General features: G+C 31.5%; 5 protein-coding genes across 15 annotated transcripts; all 5 read left to right on the top strand.

Annotated features, from left to right (window-relative positions):
- The first annotated feature begins 310 nt into the window (after positions 1 to 310).
- LOC143898778 (odorant receptor 46a-like) lies at positions 311 to 3,727 on the top strand. Its single transcript, XM_077408494.1, has 5 exons — positions 311 to 914; positions 1,202 to 1,540; positions 2,779 to 2,983; positions 3,148 to 3,303; positions 3,591 to 3,727. The coding sequence occupies exons 1-5, from the start codon at positions 553 to 555 to the stop codon at positions 3,636 to 3,638; spliced, it is 1,110 nt and encodes a 369-aa protein (XP_077264620.1). The 5' UTR covers positions 311 to 552; the 3' UTR covers positions 3,639 to 3,727.
- A 731-nt stretch (positions 3,728 to 4,458) lies between these two features.
- LOC143898769 (odorant receptor 46a-like) lies at positions 4,459 to 7,840 on the top strand. Of its 4 annotated transcripts, XM_077408467.1 has the most exons (7): positions 4,459 to 4,586; positions 4,671 to 5,146; positions 5,325 to 5,680; positions 5,832 to 6,167; positions 6,423 to 6,624; positions 7,186 to 7,341; positions 7,654 to 7,840. In XM_077408467.1, exons 2-7 carry the CDS (start codon positions 5,099 to 5,101, stop codon positions 7,708 to 7,710), a joined length of 1,155 nt encoding a protein of 384 aa, XP_077264593.1. In that variant the 5' UTR covers positions 4,459 to 4,586; positions 4,671 to 5,098; the 3' UTR covers positions 7,711 to 7,840. The 4 variants fall into 4 exon arrangements, with proteins under 4 accessions (XP_077264593.1, XP_077264592.1, XP_077264594.1 ...); XM_077408466.1 differs by having other exon boundaries at positions 4,465 to 5,146; XM_077408468.1 differs by having other exon boundaries at positions 4,465 to 5,680.
- A 2,576-nt stretch (positions 7,841 to 10,416) lies between these two features.
- LOC143898773 (odorant receptor 10-like) lies at positions 10,417 to 16,892 on the top strand. 7 transcript variants are annotated; one of them, XM_077408481.1, is made up of 6 exons: positions 10,417 to 11,519; positions 11,598 to 11,662; positions 11,900 to 12,133; positions 12,390 to 12,591; positions 12,836 to 12,991; positions 13,342 to 13,466. In XM_077408481.1, the coding sequence occupies exons 1-6, from the start codon at positions 11,301 to 11,303 to the stop codon at positions 13,396 to 13,398; spliced, it is 933 nt and encodes a 310-aa protein (XP_077264607.1). In that variant the 5' UTR covers positions 10,417 to 11,300; the 3' UTR covers positions 13,399 to 13,466. The 7 variants fall into 7 exon arrangements, with proteins under 7 accessions (XP_077264607.1, XP_077264608.1, XP_077264605.1 ...); XM_077408479.1 differs by having other exon boundaries at positions 10,418 to 11,519; positions 11,798 to 12,133; XM_077408477.1 differs by lacking the exon at positions 13,342 to 13,466 and adding an exon at positions 16,761 to 16,892 and having other exon boundaries at positions 10,418 to 11,662; positions 11,798 to 12,133.
- Positions 15,496 to 18,897, top strand: LOC143898781 (odorant receptor 46a-like). The gene is made up of 6 exons (XM_077408498.1): positions 15,496 to 15,640; positions 16,061 to 16,448; positions 16,820 to 17,152; positions 17,442 to 17,643; positions 17,930 to 18,082; positions 18,178 to 18,897. Exons 2-6 carry the CDS (start codon positions 16,096 to 16,098, stop codon positions 18,223 to 18,225), a joined length of 1,089 nt encoding a protein of 362 aa, XP_077264624.1. The 5' UTR covers positions 15,496 to 15,640; positions 16,061 to 16,095; the 3' UTR covers positions 18,226 to 18,897.
- Positions 18,898 to 19,087: 190 nt separating this feature from the next.
- Positions 19,088 to 21,803, top strand: LOC143898765 (odorant receptor 4-like). 2 transcript variants are annotated; one of them, XM_077408455.1, is made up of 5 exons: positions 19,088 to 19,933; positions 20,184 to 20,516; positions 20,906 to 21,107; positions 21,218 to 21,373; positions 21,608 to 21,803. In XM_077408455.1, exons 1-5 carry the CDS (start codon positions 19,506 to 19,508, stop codon positions 21,653 to 21,655), a joined length of 1,167 nt encoding a protein of 388 aa, XP_077264581.1. In that variant the 5' UTR covers positions 19,088 to 19,505; the 3' UTR covers positions 21,656 to 21,803. The 2 variants fall into 2 exon arrangements, with proteins under 2 accessions (XP_077264581.1, XP_077264580.1); XM_077408454.1 differs by lacking the exon at positions 21,608 to 21,803 and having other exon boundaries at positions 21,218 to 21,578.
- Positions 21,804 to 21,904: the final 101 nt, after the last annotated feature.

Genomic DNA, 21,904 nt, shown 5'->3' with positions numbered 1-21,904 from the left:
CTATTCTATAACACACAGAATGAGAAATAAAATAAGATTTTAAACTGAAGGGAAGTAATATAATTGCATTATTACATTTTTAAAATTTATGAAGACGATAAAACAGTCCACAGTATCTATACATATTCTTCTGTTTCTTATATGGTATTTTAACTGAAAATAATGTTGTCTTACAAATGTCAGCATTTTCAGAGACTTATAATATCGGTATGATACAGATATATTTGTAGGATTAATAATTCAAGTCCGATATTATGATAATAACATACTGCATTGACAATGCAATCACAAAGGAAAAATTGTGCGATCCATAAACATTCCACGCTTGGAAGTCATTCAAAAAAGTCTTGTTCGTCGTTCCTCAGTTTATTATAAAGATGTCAAAGCTTCAGAAATATTGTAGTAAATAAGATTTCGTGCAAGAGATATTCCTTCATTTCACAAGAAGTTCTATTTGTGGTTTACTGTGCAAATAGTTTGCAAATATCGTGTGAAAAATTTAGATAAATTAGCAAATATAAAGAAAGATATATTATAACGTGAAATAAAAAGATGCGTATTTTGCAATTAACTTTCAAGATTCTGACGATTGTTGGATGTTGGCGACCACAATCATGTTCATCATCTTGCTTGCGTATAGTTTACGACACGTATACGGTTTTTTTTGTTATATTATTGCACACTTTTCTGGTATCACAATTTTTGGACATTATTTGGAATGTTGACAATGCCGAAGATTTCACGGAGAATTTCTATGCCACGTTGGCATCGGTAGTTTCGTGCTCTAAAATGCTCAGTTTGTTAGTAAATCGAAAAAACATTAACATGTTAACCAACGTACTTCTTGAGAAACCGTATAAAACGTTGGAGGTGGACGAAATGAGAATTCGATATAAATTTGATAGACTCATATAGTAAGTTTTACTGCCTGACAAGAGATTACTCTCTCTCTTTCTAGAATAAGTTAAATATATAAATTTAGAAAAAATTTATTGTAGATTTTTATTTAAAAATTTTGATATAAAAATTATAAATATTTAATATTATATAATGTGTGTGTGTGTGATATCTAATTTATTATACAAGTGCATACAGTACAATGTGTAAGTACAATTATTACAAATACACTTTTTAATAATGTATTGTTAATAGAAGCTGTATTAAACAAATGAGCGTAATTATCTCCACAGTCATTTTGCAGTATCAATACATTCTGCTATATTATTTTGGTGGAAACAACTGGCGTGTGTTTCACCGTAACGTCCTTGTTTACGGTGTTCAGAAAAGGAAATCTAACATATAGAGCATGGCTACCGTATGACTATTGTTCGTCCACCATCATATTTTGTCTCACGTATGCTCATCAACTTATTAGTCTATCGGTTGGATCACTCGTCAATGTGGCCTGTGACAGTCTCATTTGTGGATTAATGGTGCACATTTGCTGCCAGTTTGAGATTTTAGAATGCCGATTGAGCAAAATATCAAATAATTTTAATACTCTTCGCGACTGTGTACGTCATCACGACAGTATATTAAAGTTAGTTTTATCTTATTATTCTGAAAATATCTTATACATTTCACTGAAAAAGAAGAAGTAACAGGGAGCACATATTATAATAATAAAGAAAAAACTTTTTTCTTATATATTTACCTACACAAGCACGATATATTGCAGGAACATTGTCATATTGCAGTTACTGTGAAATGTTGCAGATACTTTGCAACCATGTTACCAGTAAAATGTTGCGAGTAAAACATTGCTGCAATATATTAAACGCAACATTTTAGCAATATTAAAATTGAAATATTGTAACAATATTTCTGAAAAATCCATACATTATTTGTGACCAAGTCTATTTAGAATGACGTAAAACGGTAGTAAGAGTATAACAAAATATATTTTATTTATTTAATTACATATCTGTTACATGCCTTATTAGAATTACATAATCTGTATAAACCTAATTGTGTAATTCTCCACATTTTTTTAACTATAAAAAATACAGGCCATCGAGATAACGCATAATTGATGTACGGACTATGTAAATATTTATAAGTTTCGATGAACATGGTTGTTTATATAATTCCTTTAATATCTGACATTTACGTCCTTTAACATAAATATAATTTCCTTCTGTTTGTATTATATTTAAAGCTACAATGATGGAATTATCTTTCAGCAGAAAACAATTATTTCGCCTATCATCACAATTCAAGTAAAATAAATCAATCTTGAGTATTTGTACTGTATATTATTAATATACATTTCATATTATATGACCTTATAAATAGAGTGAATACGTTTATATCATTATATCACATGCCCTGCGTTTCCTTATTGTTTTATTGTTCTATTCGGGAATCATTGTGTTTTTACTTTAAATCTTTGAATTACTTTTGTCAATAGCAGAGTAATATTATTAAAAAATATTTTGGCAACATTGCTACAAAATATGTGAAACATTGTCAGAAATATTGCTGCAATATTGTCCAAGATTGCTGCAATATTATATTGGGGCGGACATAGATCGATTGCTGCAACATTGCAACAATATTGCATGCAATATTGTAATCTTGCCGTGCAATACTGCTGCAATGTTGCTGCAATATATCGTGCTGTGTGGGTACATACTCTTTTCTTCTTCGAGAGTACATTCGAAGTATTTTGATATAACTTTTTTTTGCACATTGTTATATATATAACTTTTATCTTCTATACTTTAAATTTCTCTTAATTAATTTCGAAAAGGCGGTTACATAATATGCATTTTATAGGTATGCGCTCAAATTAAACAGTAAATTCAAAATGACTATCGCCATGCAATTTATAGTGAGCACGTTGGTGGTATGTTCCAATTTGTATCAAATGACTAAATCAACAGCTTTAAATGCGAGTTATCTTCCTTTACTATTGTACATGTCCTGCATGTTGACACAAATTTTCATCTATTGTTGGTACGGAAACGAAGTGAAGTTAAAGGTACGCATAATAAAGTTGTTGCACATTTTTCAAATTAAAAATACAATATATATATATATAATTTTGAATTAAAATTTACATATTTATGTAATAATACATTATTTTTGTAAATAAATTCGTTAAACCTGAAAGGTTAACAACATTGTCTATGGTTTGAAATATAGAGCACTCAACTGCTCAACAACATTTTCGCGATGGATTGGGTAACGATGGATAGAAATCTCAAAGAAGGTTTATTATTCATTATGACTCGTGCAGCAGTTCCAATAGAATTTACCAGCGCTTATGTTTTGTCTATGAATCTCGATTCTTTCGTTGGGGTTGGTAAAAAAATTAATTTGCACTTTCATAAATTATATATTTTATGATAATGTATGTATTTAACTGGTGCTATTGACAATAGATTTTTATTCATAAATATTTTGTTTAGTTTTGGAAAATAAGAAAATAAACAATTTATAAGAAGATTAGTTAGAAAATTATTGTGACGTATCAGTAAATATTGCGATAACAGTTATAATATTTAACAAAGTACTTGTATTTGATAAATGTAATAACAAATTGTAAAATAAAATGCTATAATCTATTTTTTATATATTTGTTGCAGTTACTTAAGACGTCGTATTCAGCTTACAATATTCTAAAACAAGTATAGGAGTTACGAGTATCAAGTACAAATAAAATTGAGATTACTAAAATGTTTTCCAATATATCATTTTGTTGTTGTTGTTAATAGTCATTAATATCTTAGAAGTTCGGATCACAGCTAGTATTGCATCTGTGAACAAATAAACTGCAATTGCTTATAATGAGTTTATTATAATTATTTATTTCATGAATTCATATACAATGAATTATATATATATATATATATATATATATATATATATATATAGTAAAAAGTAAAAATTTAAAAATAGACATTTTTATATATAAAATAAATACCAAATAATGCTGTCCTATACATGTATACATGCATGTAGAGGAGAGTGGGGTGCGAACACGAGGTAAACGCGAGCGATACTATTGTAGTATATTAGAATAGTATAATATTCTCACTCAGAGAAATGGACAATTCGTTCAAAAATTAACAAATGGATAATCCGATATATTTAATCAAAATTATGAAAAACCGATCAAGATTAGAATAATGTCCAATCAATGATAGCCGGATATCGTTGATAATTGATCGGCTTTTTAATTTTTCTGATTGAAAGTGTCGGATTGTCCGTTTGTTCATTTTCGAACGCTTATTTAAACCTGGATTTTTCTCTCAGTGCTCCCACTTCTCGTACTCGTACTCGTATCACTGAGCGTAGGTATATCGAACTATCGCTAAGTGCGAGAAGTGGGAGAATATCATTACTCTAATATACTACAATAGTAATCGTTCGCGTTTACCCGTTTTCGCAGTTACCCCACTCTCCCCTACTCTTATAAAAGGTTTTTCCTATATTTTATTATTTTGTCGAAGATTACGACTGTTCAAATCAATACCAGAAACAGAATTAGACACTAGAATTTGAGGCTATGTTAGCGCGACACTGATAAATATTTACTAAGTAAATTGGTGGGTTACTTAATATATTATGATTCTATAAAGGTAAAACGCAATCCATAATTTATTAAGTTTCTATATATATACGACTTTCTTATCGTTTTTTTATATTTTCCCCGCTGTATTTAGCTATATCATTATGTTACATGGTTGTGCGGTAAATGTATAACGTTTGCAATTTGAAAATGATTGTCTATGCGAACCGCTTCAAGAAGGGAACGATATTGCGAGTTTGGTATTACGATAATTATATAGTTACCAAACATGGAGGGGAAGCAAGAAAACAGCAGGGTTCATGTATACAGAAGTCATATCATGCGACTATAGACATTCTGCAGAGGTTTGTCGCATGGAATTACGCAAGTTGATTCACGGTGTTATTGATAGAGAGAATGACTTTCATATTTTACACATATGAAGAAACTCTGAATCTTTTAATCCTCGTATTTACTATTACATGGATAGATCGTGGCTTGATACTGCAAAATTGATTATATTTACATATAATATACGTGGAATCTTCTCTGTATCATATCACGTATATTACACAAATATCTATGTCGAAAAAGCTATATATAATAATCAATCAACAATTAATATATTTTGTGAGGACAGCTTAATTTATTAGTATTTACATTTAATATTATTATTAATTAATAAAGAAACGTTAATATATTTTATCATACAATTTACATAAATTACAATAACAGAAATAATTTAATATAACGTTATTAACGTTTTGATATTTTCGAGAGTGAGATTAAGAACACGAGAAACATGCAGGTTCTTGAATTAACATTAAAAATACTTATGGTTGTGGGATGTTGGCCACCGAATTCTTGGACATCACTGTGTAAACGTACTGTGTATAACATATATTCGGCTCTTCTAATATCGTTGCTGTTCACCTTTCTGCTGTCTCAACTTATGGATATCATTCTGAACGTTGACAATACCGACGACTTTACTGATACTTTCTATGTTATGCTTGCCATGGTCATTTCTTGTTGTAAAATGATTGGTCTTTTGGTAAATCGCAAAAATATAAGAATATTAACCAATATTCTTACCCAGAAACCATTCATCCCATTGGAGGCTGACGAAATAGAAATTCGCCACAAATTTGACAAAACAATACAGTAATTATAAAAAAACTCTCTCTCTCTCTCTCTCTTTCTCTCTCTATTTTTAAGAACGCAAAAATATTTAAACTTTTTAAGATTAATTAAATTGTACAAAACAACAGTACAAAGAAAAATGTTCTTAATAAACCGCTTAGCCATTATATAGGAACAACACTTTATGGTACACAATTTTGATCGAGTCGACGTGTGCATGCATCGTATTGACATCATTATTCACGAATTTTCGGAAAGGAAATTTAACGTACAGAGAATGGACACCGCATAACTACACATCCGAGGTGTTATTTTGTGTCATGTACACTCGACAGTTAATATGCTCGACTGTCGGCTCCATAGTGAACGTAGCATGCGACAGTTTGATTTGTGGTTTATTATTGCACGTATGCTGTCAGATCGAAATACTGGAGTGCCGGCTGAAAAAGATCTCCCTCGGCCAAAACAATCTGCGTGAATGTGTACGTCAGCACGACTGTATATTTAAGTTAGTTTCTTTAATAATTCTGCAGATTGTGTGAATTGGTGAAAAAAATATTTGGAAAATTAAAAATAAGTTGTACGTAGCGCTTGTTTGAATAATTTTGCGTATAAGTATTGAGTGTTAACAAGAGCTCAATATTAATTATTTTTATATTTAAAATGTATATATAATTATATTTTAAAAAATATCTTTGAAATAAAAATGTAGATAAGGGTTTGCAAGTTAATATGTTTTCTCTAAAATATTTTTATTTTGTAGATTTGCATTAATGGTAAACGAAAAATTCAAAATTATTATAGCCATTCAATTTGTGGTGAGTACGCTGGTGGTGTGCTCCAACTTATATCAATTGGCGAAGATGACGTTGAGCGCCCAATGCTTTCCATTGATATTATACACATGCTCCATGCTGACACAGATTCTTATCTATTGCTGGTATGGAAACGAAGTGAAGCTAAAGGTGCGAATTATATGCATATTTCGTAAAACTCGAACATATATCATATAATTTATTAAATACTTACGCGATATTAAATACTCACCATCAGGTATAAAATTGTTAGTTTGTTACAAGTAACTGTAACTTAATAATACTTAATATTACTCTGATATAATCGAAATAAGAAAACGTTAAGGCCGGTTTTCACACGCAATGATTGGTGGCGCCAGGCCGCGCCAGTCGACTAATGCCAGTAAAAATGCAAATGTAAACACTTGATGCAAACTGGCGCTAGTAATGTGGCGTTTACTGGCGGTTATTGGCCAAAGCATATAACCTCAAAATTTGAGGTTATATGGTTGTTGTCATTTACTGTGTGTTTAATAAATGTTAAATATTTTCCATATTATACGCCAATCACTGTGTAAACACTTGTGAGTTTGCCAGTTGGTTCTGGCGCCAATGAATGCCAGTCAGTTGGCGCCACTAATCATTGCGTGTGAAAACCGGCCTTTAGTTACAATTTTTTCTTGAAGATCTTGTATAATGTTTTAATTCATGTGCGTGTTATATTTTTTACAGAGTGTTCAACTCGCCGCTAATATCTTTGGAATAGGATGGTTGACAATGAAGCAAAGCAGAAAACAGAATTTATTAATAATTATGATTCGTTCATTAACACCGATTGAATTTTCTAGCGCGTACATTCTCACAATGAATCTCGATTCTTTTGTAGGCGTAAGTATAACAAGTCACTAAATAATTAATAATTAATTAACACAAATATTTATTTGAAAAATAGTGGACACTGATTTTTATAATCTGCACATTGAAAAATTGATGGCACACAACGTAACAACGTTTGATTTATATTTCTTAAATTATATATGTTATTTTATCATAAGAATTGTATTCTTTCTATATAAGAATTAATTTTTATCGATTATAGTAACTATGTATTACATATAGTCTATTATTTGGCAATTTTATTTAATATTTTGCGAAATTAGAAATCACAAAATAAATTTGAAAACAATTTCGTTGTTACAGTTACTTAAAACATCATATTCGGCTTATAATATACTACAACAAACGCAAACAACGTAATTCGAATGGAAGGTAGTATAGAAGCTAGAGAACCGTATTTTCTAATTAAACTACCTGTGTAATTAATGCTAATTATTTAAGTTTCTTGTTATCTATTATATAGTGTTAACAAATAAATGATTTATACAAGCGTGTTTCTTTTTTTATTACATAGTAATTTGCGATTTTTATATAGAATTTTCTGTAAATATTCCAACAGTGTAAAACAACCTAGCTTCCGAAGCGCGGATTTAGCTCGCGGCTGGTCAGGGTTCGGAGTAGGCGCGGAGGAAGACACAAGACTCGGTTAAAATATAATAAAACAAAATAAGGTATTTATTCAATTACGCGTGAATACATAGAGATGCTCGCAGGAGCGGTGAATATGTACAAAAGATCGCGGTCGTTGCTACGATAGCGGCGGATTACAGCGATCGCGGAGTCGCTGGCTACGTGTGATAGATCGCGGGCGCGGTTACAAGATACGTGTAATAGGTCGCGAACGCGGTTACAATACCGGTATCACAGAGCGTGCGGACGCCTGGTAGAGCGATGATGCACGGAGATCGCGGGGTTTCGCGGATCGGCGGGCGTGCGGGCTCGCTGAGGTATTTCGGCGCGGGTGACGCGGGATCGCAGGTTTGGATATCGCGATTGGGCGGGATATCGAGCGGCTAAGACCCTTAGCGGAGATAGAGAAGTACTCTCTATTTCCTGGCGCCTCGATTCGTGTAGGCGGGAGGCGGCACCGGGTGGCCAAGACCCTTGGCGAGTAAGAGAAGAACTCTCTTACCCTGGTTCACTCCGGTGTCACAGGTGTTCGTATGGGATTTCGAGTCAACCGCCTAGATACTTCACTCGCGGCAGAGGCAGAGAGAGCTCTCTCTACCTCCGGGTTGTTCGACTGTGGGATTTCGGGATCCGTGAGCAGCGGAATCGGTCGGATCGGTTTGCTGGCTCACGGCGGAATCTAAAACCTAGCAACATTGCTCGGTTTATATACGCCCGCGGTGGCGTGTCGGCGTGGCGGGGGTATACGCGACGGCAATCGCGCGCGCCGAGATGGAGTGGTGGAGCGTTCGGGAAGTACGGCGCCCCGACGCCGCGATTGCGTTCGGTGGCTCTCGGCCGTTTTCGGCACCGCTCGGCGCTCCGAGTCGGTTGCCGCGCTAAGTCCGTTTGCGGACTGATACGCGAGATGATTAGTTTAAAAAAGGGCACATCGTGCCTTGTCCCTTGTCTCGCCCGGCGGGTGTTCGGCCGGGCGGCATCCGGCTGATGCTCGCCGGGAATGATGCGTTTTGGGGCGCATCGTTACAAGTGTAATAAAAACTGAAAAAGTCTTATTTATTTAAAACAATTTTTTCAAAAGTATTTGATTTGGGAAGTTTTCGATTCAGGAATTCCGACACTTTTTCTTCACTCTATATAGAATTTCAAGACCTATGGGACTTAACGGGTTTCTTAACAAAAATTTGGTGAGACCTATTATCCCTTAAAGTTTGTTCTATGAATCTCGAAATATCCTTTATATACAGGATGTATCAGACTAATTTTTCCGTAAACGTAAACGCGAGGTGACAGAAAACTGGAGAGAAATGTTAAGCCCCAAATCCTATCTAAAGAATCGAACAAGAGTGTTTCCGTTTTTTTCTGGAACTGACCGGAAGTAGTAGCAATTAAAGCCAACTTTGAAATCTTAAATGGGAACATAGTTGTGTAAGTATATCGTTAAATAGATCTTGTGGAAAAAAAAAAAAAAAAAAAAAAACATTTTTTATTTGTTTTTTTAATTTATTTCGTACATAATCGCAGTATCTCCAACCATTGAAAAGAAACGACTGGAAAATTGAAAGGTGATGATGTCGAACTTATAATACAAAGTTGAGGATCCGAAAGAAGAAACATCTTTTATTAGGGGAGTTTAAACGCAATAGATGGGGTAACGATGGACAGAAACCTCAAAGGAAGTTTATTGATAATTATGACTCGTTCAGAAATACCAATAGAATTTATCAGTACTTATATGATCTGCCAATGAATCTCGATTCTCTCATAGAGGTTAGTAAAATAATTGATTTGTAATTTCATAATTTACATATTTCATGATAAAATATGTATTTTACTGGCGCAATTGACAATATATTTTTATTATTGACTATTTTGTTTAGTTTTGAAAAGTAAGGGAATAAACAATTTATAAAAAAATTGGTTGGAAAATTATTGTGACGTAAATGATGCGATAATAGTAACGTTAAACAAAGTACCATTATTAGATAAATGTAATAAGAATTAAAAAATGAAATACAAACTCTGTATATATTTGTTGCAGTTACTTAAAACGTCATATTCAGTTTATATCATACTTATAATTCAAGTATAGGAGTTATGAGCATAAAGTATAAATAAAACTGAGATTATTACTAAAATGTTTTCCAATATATCATATCTTGTTGTTGATAGTTATTTATATCTGTAGAAGTTTGCATCACAGTTAGTGATTACATCTGTGAACAAATAAACGGCAACTGCATATAATGCTTTTTATTATAATTATTTATTTAATGAATTTTTATTAGGAAAAAATAAAAATTCAAAAAGACGTTTTAATATATATAATAAATACCTAATAATGCAGTATATATGTACGTACACTTATAAAAAAAATTTTTCTATATTTTATATTTTGTCAGAGATTTTTTATGACTATTCAAGTCAATACCAGAAACGGAATTGAACATTAAAATTTGAGACAAAAGACAAAGGCATATATAGAGCTAGCGATACTGATAAACATTTATTAAGTAAACTGGTTGATTACATACATTATTATTTTATAAAGGTAAAATGCAATTCATAATTTATTAAGTTTCTGAAACTTTCTTATATTCGCTTCTTATATTTTCGCTTTCTTATATTTTCCTCGATATATTTAGATGTATCATTATATTATATGGCTGTCGTATATGTATGTATAAAGTTAGCATTATTTGACAACGATTGCCTATGCGGACCGCTACAAGAAAGTGGAGAACGATATTGCGAGCTTGGTATTACGATAATTATATAGTTACTGAACATGGAGGGGAAACTAGAATACAGCAGGGTTCATGTAGTCAGAAAGTCATATCATATGCGACTATAGACATTCTGAGGTTTGTCACATAGTCTTTCGCAAAGTTCACGGTGCTATTGATAGAGAGAACAACTTTCGCATTTTACACATAGGAAGAAACTTTGAATCTTTTTAATCCTTGTATTTTCTCATGAGCGGATTAACTTAAAACTGCAAAATTAATTATATTTACGTATGATACATGGAATCTTCTTTGTATCATTGTATATATATATTATTATATCATATATATTAAACAAATATCTATGTCGGAAGATCGTGCTATATATAATGATCGATCAACAATTAATGTTTTGTGAGAGCAGTTCAATTTATTAGCATTTACGGCATTTACATTTAATAATATTATTAATTAGTAAAAAAAACGTTAATATACTTTATTATACACTTCGCATAAATTACAATAACAAAAGTAATTCAGTATAACGTTATTGACGTTTTGGTATCTTCGAGAGTGAGATCAAAAACACGAAAAATGCAGGTTCTTGAATTTACATTAAAAATTCTTACGGTTGTGGGATGTTGGCCACCGAATTCTTGGACAACATTGTGTAAACGTACTGTGTATAACATATATACGACTTTCGTAGTATTGCTGCTGTGCACCTTTCTGCTGTTTCAACTTTTGGATATCATTCTGAATGTCGATAATACCGACGATTTTACTGATACTTTCTATTTCATGCTCGCCATGGTGAATTCTTGTTGTAAAATAGTCGGTCTTTTGATAAATCGTAAAAATATAAGAATATTAACTAACATTCTTACCCAGAAACCATTTATCCCATTGGAGGCTGACGAAATAGAAATTCGCGACAAGTTCGACAGAACAATACAGTAAGTATAAAAAAACTCTCTCTCTGTATTTCTAAGAATGCAAAAATGTTTAAACTTTTTAAGAGTAATTAGATATTGTACAAAACAACAATTCAAACAAAAATGTTCTTAATAAATCGCTCAGCCATTATATAGGATCGACACTTTATGGTACACAATTTTGATCGAGACGACGTGTGCAAGCACCGCGTTGATATCATTATTCACGGATTTCCGAAAAAGTACTTTAACGTACAGAGAATGGACACCGTATAACTACACGTCCGAGGTGGTATTCTGTGTCATATACGCTCGTCAGTTGGTGTGCACGTTTTTCGGCTCCATGGTGAACGTAGCATGCGACAGTTTGATTTGTGGTTTATTATTGCACGTATGCTGTCAGATCGAAATACTGGAGTGCCGGCTGAAAAAGATCTCCCTCGGCCAAAACAATCTGCGTGAATGTGTGCGTCAGCACGACTGTATATTTAAGTTAGTTTCTTTAATAATTCTGCAGATTGTGAATTGTAATAAAAAATATTTGGAAAATTAAAAATCAGTTATATGTCGAGTTTCTTTAAATAACTTTGCGCATAAATATTGAGTGTTAACAATAAGAGCTCGTTATTAATTGTTTTTGTATTTAAAATAGACATATAACGTATTTTAAAATAGATCTTGAAAATAAAAATGTATGTAAGTGTTTTCAAATCAATATGATATTCTTTAAGATATTTTTATTTTGTAGATTTGCATTAATGGTAAACAAAAAATTCAAGATTATTATAGCCATTCAATTTGTAGTGAGTACGTTGGTGGTGTGTTTCAACTTATATCAATTGGCGAAGATGACGTTGAGTCCCCAATGCTTTCCATTGATATTATACACATTCGCCATGCTGACGCAGATTCTTATTTATTGCTGGTATGGAAACGAAGTGAAGCTGAAGGTGCGAACTGTGTGCATATTTCGCTAAGCTCGAACATATATATTACATAATTTATTAAGTTATCCTTACGCGATATTAAATACTTACCAGGTATAAAATTGTTAATCTATAACAATAAGCAACTGTAATGAACTTATTGTTAGTAATACTCTGATATAATCGAAATAAGAAAACATTAGTTACCATTTCTTCTTGAAAATCTTGTATAATGTTTTAATTCATGTGCGTGTTATATGTTTTACAGAGTGTTCAACTCGCCGCTAATATCTTTGGAATGGGATGGCTGAAAATGAAGCAAAGCAGAAAACAGAATTTGTTGATGATTATGAATCGTTCATTAACACCGATTGAATTTTCGAGCGCTTACATTATTACAATGAATCTCGACTCTTTTGTAAGCGTGAGTATAACAAGTCACTAAATAATTAATAATTAATTAACAAAGATATTTATTTGAAAAATTGTGGACACTAATTTTTATAATCTGCACATTGAAAAAATGATAATACACAACACGTAACAACGTTTGATCTATCTCTTAATTTGTCATTTTATCATAAGAACTGTATTCTTTCTATAAAAGAACTAATTTTTATAAAGTTATTTTGGAGATTATAGTAACTATGTATTACATATAGTTTATTATATTTGGCTTTTTATATATATTTAATATTTTACGAAATTAGAGAGAGAGAAAGAGAGAGAGCAATCTTAAAATAAATTTGAAAACGATTTACACCGTTGTTACAGTTACTTAGAACATCATATTCGGCTTATAATATACTACAACAAACGCAAACAACATAATTCAAATGGAAAGTAGTACGGAGGAGCTAGAGAACCATATTTTCTATTTAAATTACCTGTGTGATTAAAATGTTAATTATTTGAGTTTTCTGTTATTTACTCTATGTAGCATTAAGAAATAGATGAATAATAATTGATTAATACACGCGTTTTTCCTTTTTTTATTAGATATATTTTGCAAATTTTATGTAAAATCTTCTATAAATATTCTAATAACAGTGTAATAAAACCTGAAAACATCTTATTTCTTTATTTATTTAAAACATTTTTTTAAATATATATATATATATTTGTTTTGGGAAGTTTTTGATTCAGGAATTCCGACACTTTTTTTTATTTTATGTATGTACAGAGTGTATCCCACAATCCGATGTTTCCGTAAATGCGAAGTCACAGGAAGTTGGAGAGAATTGTTAAGCTCTAAATTCTGATCAAAGAATCGAATGGGGGTATTTTTGTTTTCTGGAATTGATCAGGGGATCGATCATGTATCTTTTCCCCTAAGACTAGAAACGTAAAAAGTGAAAAGTTTATCTCTTTCTATTCAACACCAATAGAAAGAGATAGTTACATGAAAATTTTCACTTTTCACGTTTCCGCTCTGGGAAAAAAGTTACATGATCGCTACTCAGAAGTAGAGGCAACTGGAGTCAACTTTGAAATTTTAAATAGGATTATATCTATGGGATATCGTTGCATAGAGCTTGAAAAAAAAAAAGAAACAATTTTTATTGAAACACAATCGCAGTACCTCCAACCGTTGAGGAGAAATTACTGGAAAATTGAAAAGTGATTGTATCGTAATAACACAAAGTTTTGTATTCGAAAAAAGAAGTATCTTGTATTACAGACATTACAAATGTTCAAAGCCTTCCGTTTTGATTCAAACAATAAAGTGGATACTCTCTCTGACGTCATCTATATCTCGAAGAGCTTCTGCGTCACTCAGCGATCGGCATGCTTCTCGAATGCGCTCTTGTCGTTGGATGTTGCTGGTCAACCATGTTTTTTACTCTCGTTCCCATAAAAAATAATCCATGGGGTCAAATTAGGAGATCGGCCAAGCTACTACAGGACCTCTTCTGCCAATCCATCTTTCAAGAAAACGCTGATCCATATAGTATCCCGAGCCAACGAATTGTTTGAATCAAAATGGAAAACACTTTGAACACTTGCAGGGTCTAATAAAAGATGTTTTTTTTTTCAAGCTCTATCCAACGATACTTTTCACGACATATGTTCCCATTTGAGATTCAACGTTGATCACAGTTGCCATTATTTCCGGTCAGTTTCAGTACACTGCAAAAATACTATAATTCAATTCTTCGAATAGGATTTGGGACTTAACATTTCTCTTCAACTTCTTGTTACCCTGCGTATATGGAGTGAGACGGGTAGTCTGATACACCGTATATAATACTTGAATATAATACTTATTTTCTGAAGTTAATAAATAAAATGCAATTTTGCGCAATGTAGTATTTCGCTATCTCAGTATAGCGATTGAATGTATTATCGTTAATGTTTTTGTACACTCGTTGCAAACATAAGAATGTCAATAAACATCATAAAAAGATATATGTTCTGACCGCGTACTTGAGATTGTAGTAAAACTGAGACCGCGTAGGTATAAAAAGTACCGCGTAAACGAAGGGACTATTTACCGTATAGAAAAACCGCGTATGAGCAGTATCTCGTAAATCGAGGGACAAGTGTACATGTATATTTGATTAGTTCTTTGAACCGTTCGTACCCTGTCAGAAATATGAATAGATCAATATTAGCAGCAGAACGATGACAGCCGGATGTGAGGCGGAGCTGGCGACACAATAACAAATTCCATATTTTTTCTACGTAAGTATAGAACAGCTGCATTAAAATTTCATGGTGACACACCATAATTTATGGTCTATCAAGCTTTCGTTTCTCCCACGTTATTTCTGTTTATTTCGTTTATAAGTCGTTATATGAAAGTCGCAAAAAAGACACAGCTATACATATTAATTTACGAAAGTATATTATTACCGATCGGAATATATGACGAGTTTGGTACATCTATAATTATTATGATGACATGTGTAGTCTACGAAGGTTCTACAAAGAGGCAAACGATGAATGCAGACGGTTATAGTATTGCGTGTTTATAATAGATTCGACATTGTAAAATTCGTTAAAGTTTGCAAAATTGCTTTAAAATCAATGTGCAAACTTTACAAAACACTATTTTATATTTCTTATTCAAGTAAGTCATTTGTATTATTGAACATTATATCTAAAGTTAATGGATAAAATGCAATTCTGCGCAATATGTATTTCGCTTGTTTCAATATCAATGGAATTTATATAAAATATAAAACATCTCATAATTATTAATATTATGTTTATTAATAATAACAGTAAAATTAAAAAATAAAAGCAAATTTTAAATTTTACTGTGTTACTGTAATTTTTCTATGTACGTATAAAACTGTAATTATAAAATACAATTTTTTAAGTAAAAATAATTCATTTGTTTGATCTGTTTTAGTTCGTAAATTTTAACTTTATATATAATGTTTTTTGCATAATTATATCACACAATTATGCCTCTTGGATAAGTTACAAGAAATATGCAGTAGTGTGTAATAGTGAGCAATATAACAAATGTTTTGTCTTAAACTAGAGATCGAGTGAAAAATATTTCGAGAATTGCAAATTATGGAATTTCCATTGAAAGTCCTCACAGCGGTGGGATGTCGGCGACCAATCTCTTGGACCTCATTATGCAAACGTACCATGTACAATGTATACACAATTCTTATGTGTTTATTATTGCTTACCTTCATGTTACCGCAACTTATGGACATTATCCTGAATGTCGATAATCCCGACGATTTCACGGATACCTTTTATATAATGCTGGCCATGATCATCGCTTCTTGCAAGATATTCAGCCTGTTGCTAAATCGTAAAAATATTGAAATGTTAACCGACGCGTTGGTTGAGAAACCGTTTAAACCTTTGGAACCAGACGAAATTGAGATTCGACAAAAATATGATAACAAAATACGGTAAGAAGTTGAAACATTTAAGGAATAAAAAAAGAATCCGCATGTTTTAATTTGATCGTTTCAACAATTCTCTCTCTCTCTATATATATATATATATATATTAGATTTATATATGATATTATATCTTTTTAATATATTATTTATTTATATATTATCTATAATTACTTTTTATTGTAGCATTTCTTAATTTAATTGATAAAATGGCAAATACTTTTATTAATAAAACAAAGAATAAATAAATACTAGATAAATAGAGATCTTTTGCCATTCGAAAGAAGTACAGAATATATTATTTTTTCTTTTTAATTAAAGGAGAGAAATACAAAACAAAGTCATCACGAATTAGTCCAGCCTCCACAGTAATTTTGCAGGACCCATTCTATAATCTACACAATTTTGGTTGAGATGACATGCGGATGCATGAATTTGACATCTTTGTTTACGGACTTTCGGAAAGGAAATTTAGCGTATAGGGAGTGGATACCCTATGAGTGCTCCGATATAGTGTATTATTTCACGTACTTTCGCCAATTAATAAGCTTGACGGTTGCGTCCATCGTGAATGTTGCTTGCGATATAATTATTTGTGGATTTCTGCTGCATATTTATTGCCAGATCGAGATCTTAGAATGCCGTATGAAGAAAGCCTTGCGCAATCGAAGCGACTTGGGTGAATGTGTACGTCAACACGATCATATCTATAAGTTAGTCTTTGTACAATTTTATGCGTTTAGATTTTTTTAAAATTGATATTAAGATACAAAGCACGTAGGGCATATATATACATACATATATATTGTATATATATATACTATACACACAGATTCCTAATTTTAATTATTTTAATATTTCTTTATATTTTGCAAACATATACGCATGTGAAATTTTTTTTGTTAATTAGATAAAAATTATTTAGTTCAATCGAGAATATGGTAATGTTTAATTATAAGCAATAATAATTTTAAAGATAAACAATTATTGTTTTTTCTCTAGGTTTGCATACACAATGAATAAAAAGTTCAGAGTTATAATTGCCGTCCAATTCATAGCGAGCATGCTAGTGGTATGCTCCAATCTTTATCGATTGGCAAAAACCACATTAAGCGTGAAATATGTTCCACTGATGATGTACACAATCTGTATGTGTATGCAAATTTTTATCTATTCTTGGTACGGAAACGAAGTAAAATTGAAGGTAATATAACGAGTAATACGTATAAGTAAGTGCGTACAGCATACATACTGAACGCGTTTTGTGAATGTATTTAAAAATAATGATAACACACACACACACACACACACAAAATCTCAGGATGGTTTATTATTATTAGTTTCAGGATTAATAATAATAAACCAAATCAAAATTTTTTAATTTAAGCTTAACGTTATGTTAATATATACATTTAAACATATCATTATAGTTACTGCAACAAAAAATGTCAAATTAAAATTATATTCTTCTGTGACAACTTCTATTATAGAGCATTCAATTCGCCGATAAAATTTTTGGAATGGATTGGGTAACAGCAGACAAGAAAGTAAAAGAGAATCTTATAATAATTATGAATCGCTCTCTGATGCCCATCGAATTTTCTAGTGCACACATTTCAGTGAATCTAGATTCTTTCGTGAAGGTTAGGGATAAATTTATTATACTTTGATATATGTATATAGCTGCAATAGCGGATTGAGTTAAAAATTGTTACATAAAAATTAATATATTCTTTAGTTGCTTAAAATGTCATATTCAATATACAATATACTTAAAGCGACTTAAACAAACCCAAAAAGAATAGTAATGATAAATGCTATTAAAGGAAAAAGAACAAATAGTATTTAAAATATGTGCAGTGCATATGTTAAGAAACATTGGACAATAAGTATGAAAACACCTTGGATGGTAATCGTATAGTCTCCTGTCTGCGCAGTTGCATGTATCGCATATATTACATATATAAATAAAGAAAATATTATTTATCTGTATTTCTTGTAGTACCCATCACTCACATTTCTCATCAAATATTTATCATCAAAATCGAAGACTGAGATTAAATATACTCAAATATAATCAAATTTTATTAATAAAAAAGTTACAATGCAGATATCAAAAACTGCAGGATCTCCAAAGATAAATCGTTAAATAAATTAGAATAACAGTTAATAATGCATAACAGACAATCTTGTAAACACGAAAAAAAAATAAAAGAAGAATAGTATATCAGTGAAGATAATTGGTAAAATGTATAGATAGATTTGTTTAAAGATTGATTATATTTAGGCAGGTATACATATTTCTCTATTTGTCTTATCTTCGCTCAAAATATCATGCAAATGTGCCATGAAAATCGATGCGAGGAACAGAATAAATTGTAACTGGAAGTAGCGCGAGACAATACTGAACAGACACTAATAGTAATAGTAAAATAAAGTAACTTTTAGACGGATGAGAATTTACCTTCATCAAAATTACATGGAGGCAAATCATCGATGGTCTATAAGCGAATAGCGAAGCCCCTCCGTATATCTATCGTTTTATCTCAATATCTCGACTTTCGTATGATAATAATATCACATTATATTATTGTCGCATAAAGTTTGCATTTGAAAAAATTACCGCCGGAGACTCAACCTGAAATAAAAATATTCTATCAATAGATGCAACATTGCTAATTTCTACATTATAATAATGACATAAATGCCGAATAGGGGTCTGTAGACGGAAAACATTTTCTATAGACAATGTCTATGGAAATTTTAAAGTCGTCAGTATCGTAGAAAATCTTGCCCGTTATTATCTACTACGCGACCGGAATTTATACCTACTATAGTTTCTATAGAACCTCTGTAAATTTATTTTATAAAAAGATTTAATGCAATATTCAATTTTTCGTACGTTACAATAATAAGCTTCTTCGTATTTCTGTAATCTTCAAATTTATTAGAATTTAATGTTATTAATATATGCTATTGATGTGTAAAGAGGGTCAGTTTTTTGTAGCTTTATAGAAAGCTTTTTTTCTTTTTGTATCCAAATTGTGTAATAATTGTTGTAGAGAAATGTTAATTTCCGGTGAATCTAGTGTCGAAAAGAATCACGTTCGATATGATAAAACGGAAGATAAAACAGATTTGTTAAAGCATACGCTCGCATTAATGACGGTTGCTGGATGCTGGCGACCGTTGCCGTGGATATCCTCATACAAACAGAAAATTTACAACGCTTATACGTTTCTTGTAATTCTTCTATTGTATACGTTTGCGATTTCTCAATTTGTGGCCATGGTTCTGAATGCCGGAAATCCAGAAGAATTTACTAGTATTTTGTACATAATGATGGCTGTGTGCATCGGGATCTTTAAGATATCCAGTATGTGGCTGAATCGTAAGAATGTAGCGGACATTATTAATACTCTTACCGAAACATCATTTAGACCGGAGATACCCGGCGAACTAAAAATCCGCCAAAATTTTGACAAAATAATACGGTAAATATTATATTTAATTATATTTCTATAATAAGTGATTATCCGCAGAAAGTGTTTTATGAGTTTTATTCGTGGAAGTGATGCAATAGTAAAACAACAATATAGTAGAATTAGAATAAAATTGTTGAAAGAGAATAATAATGTGCGAGTGATTCGAATTGTCGAAGTAAATATCGACCGCATTTGGAACGGATAAAAAGAAATGAAGACGTAGACCAGTTTTGTAACAAATTTTTAAATTGTTTTGCAGGAACAACACATTATTTTGCTTCGTCTTGGTTGAATCGACATGCGTGTGCATCGCTCTGACTTCTTTGTTCACGAACTTCAGAACGGGGGACCTAACGTACAAAGCCTGGCTGCCGTTCAACTACTCCTCTTCGGCGTTATTCTCCCTCGTATACACTCATCAGTTAATAAGTATGGCAACATGCGCTCTGGTCAATCTCGCCTGCGATTGCTTCATATGCGGTCTCTTGCTGCACGTTTGCTGTCAGATCGAGATATTGGAATACCGACTGAACAAATCACATACCTGGAAAAACTTGCGCGACTGCGTACGTCATCATGACCTTATATATGAGTCAGTTTCGTACGGGTTTTAATTGTTGCAAATCATGGACAAGAATTGATCTAATTCGCATCTATGAGATATTTTAATTTGCAACTTTCAATCTTTAAAATTTTTCCATATTATGTCCCTAACGTATTTTGGAAATTAAATTTTCTAATGTACATCATTTAATGGAATTATGTAATTAATATATGCAATTAATATGCTTTAAATTAATTTTCTTTGGAATTGAGATTCGTTATTAGTGATCGGGGACAACATGATCTAACAAAAGTGGGCAATTTTTTGCCACATTGGTGTTGACATATATTTAAGAATAAAGAAATTAAAATTATTTTATTATAATTAAGAATGGACAATTACTTTACTTGCAAAATAAACTATCTACTAAATTGCAGCTTTGCTTCCGTGATGAATGAAAGATTCGCGAAGATAATCGCTATTCAGTTTATAACAAGTATGCTGGTGGTGTGTTCCAATTTGTATCAACTGGCCCAGACAACATTAAGCGCGAAATATCTTCCGTTAGTATTATACACTGTCTGCATGATGATAGAAATTTTTATTTACTGTTGGTTTGGAAATGAAGTCAAATTAAAAGTACGTGTACAATTCATATTTTTTATTAATAGTTATATTATTTCAATATTTCTTAATCATGACTATACTGTGCGTAAATATTATTTTGATGTTTTATCATCTGTTTATAGAGCCTTCAGATAATTGATCATGTTTTTGAAATGGATTGGCCAGAATTGAACGACAGGTTTAAAAAAGCTCTTTTGATGATTATGAATCGAGCAACGATTCCTATCGAATTTACTAGCGCATATCTCTTTTCCATGAATCTTGAATCCTTCGTAGGGGTAAATTTATTACATTTGCAGCCAATTTTATTAATAAAATGTCTTTTGCGTATTTTTTCTCTCTTTGGTGTTATACATGTTAATCTTAATTCACACGTATTTTTGTTCAACAGTAACAATGTAATTAAGTACACAAAGTCTAAGTCACATTGCACTATTATTGATAAAGTTTTTTTATTGTTAGATTATCGTTAACGCCATTAAAACAATTTCATATGCACTTATGTGTTGCAGGTACTTAGAATATCATATTCAACATACACTTTACTGCAACGGGTATAAAACCAGCGCTAAGAAAATTGCATGTAGAATATAATAATTTAATAAATAATATTCAGTGTATAAATAAATGTCGAGTTAAAATTGGTAACAATGTACTTAAAAGAAATAAATATTTTATCATAAGAGAGTACAGAAAATAATAATTTATAGTATGAAATGATAATATTATATCTTTTCTAGATATTATTTATATATTTCTGTTGTGTATTATAAAGTTAAGAAATCTTACAAAAATGACCATGGAAGAAC

This window comes from Temnothorax americanus, unplaced genomic scaffold, assembly GCF_048541705.1.
Source record: "Temnothorax americanus isolate GAGA-0224 unplaced genomic scaffold, ASM4854170v1 Scaffold24, whole genome shotgun sequence".
NCBI lineage: Eukaryota > Metazoa > Arthropoda > Insecta > Hymenoptera > Formicidae > Temnothorax > Temnothorax americanus.
Note: the sequence above shows the minus strand (reverse complement) of the source record. Positions and strands in the feature narration are given on the sequence as shown.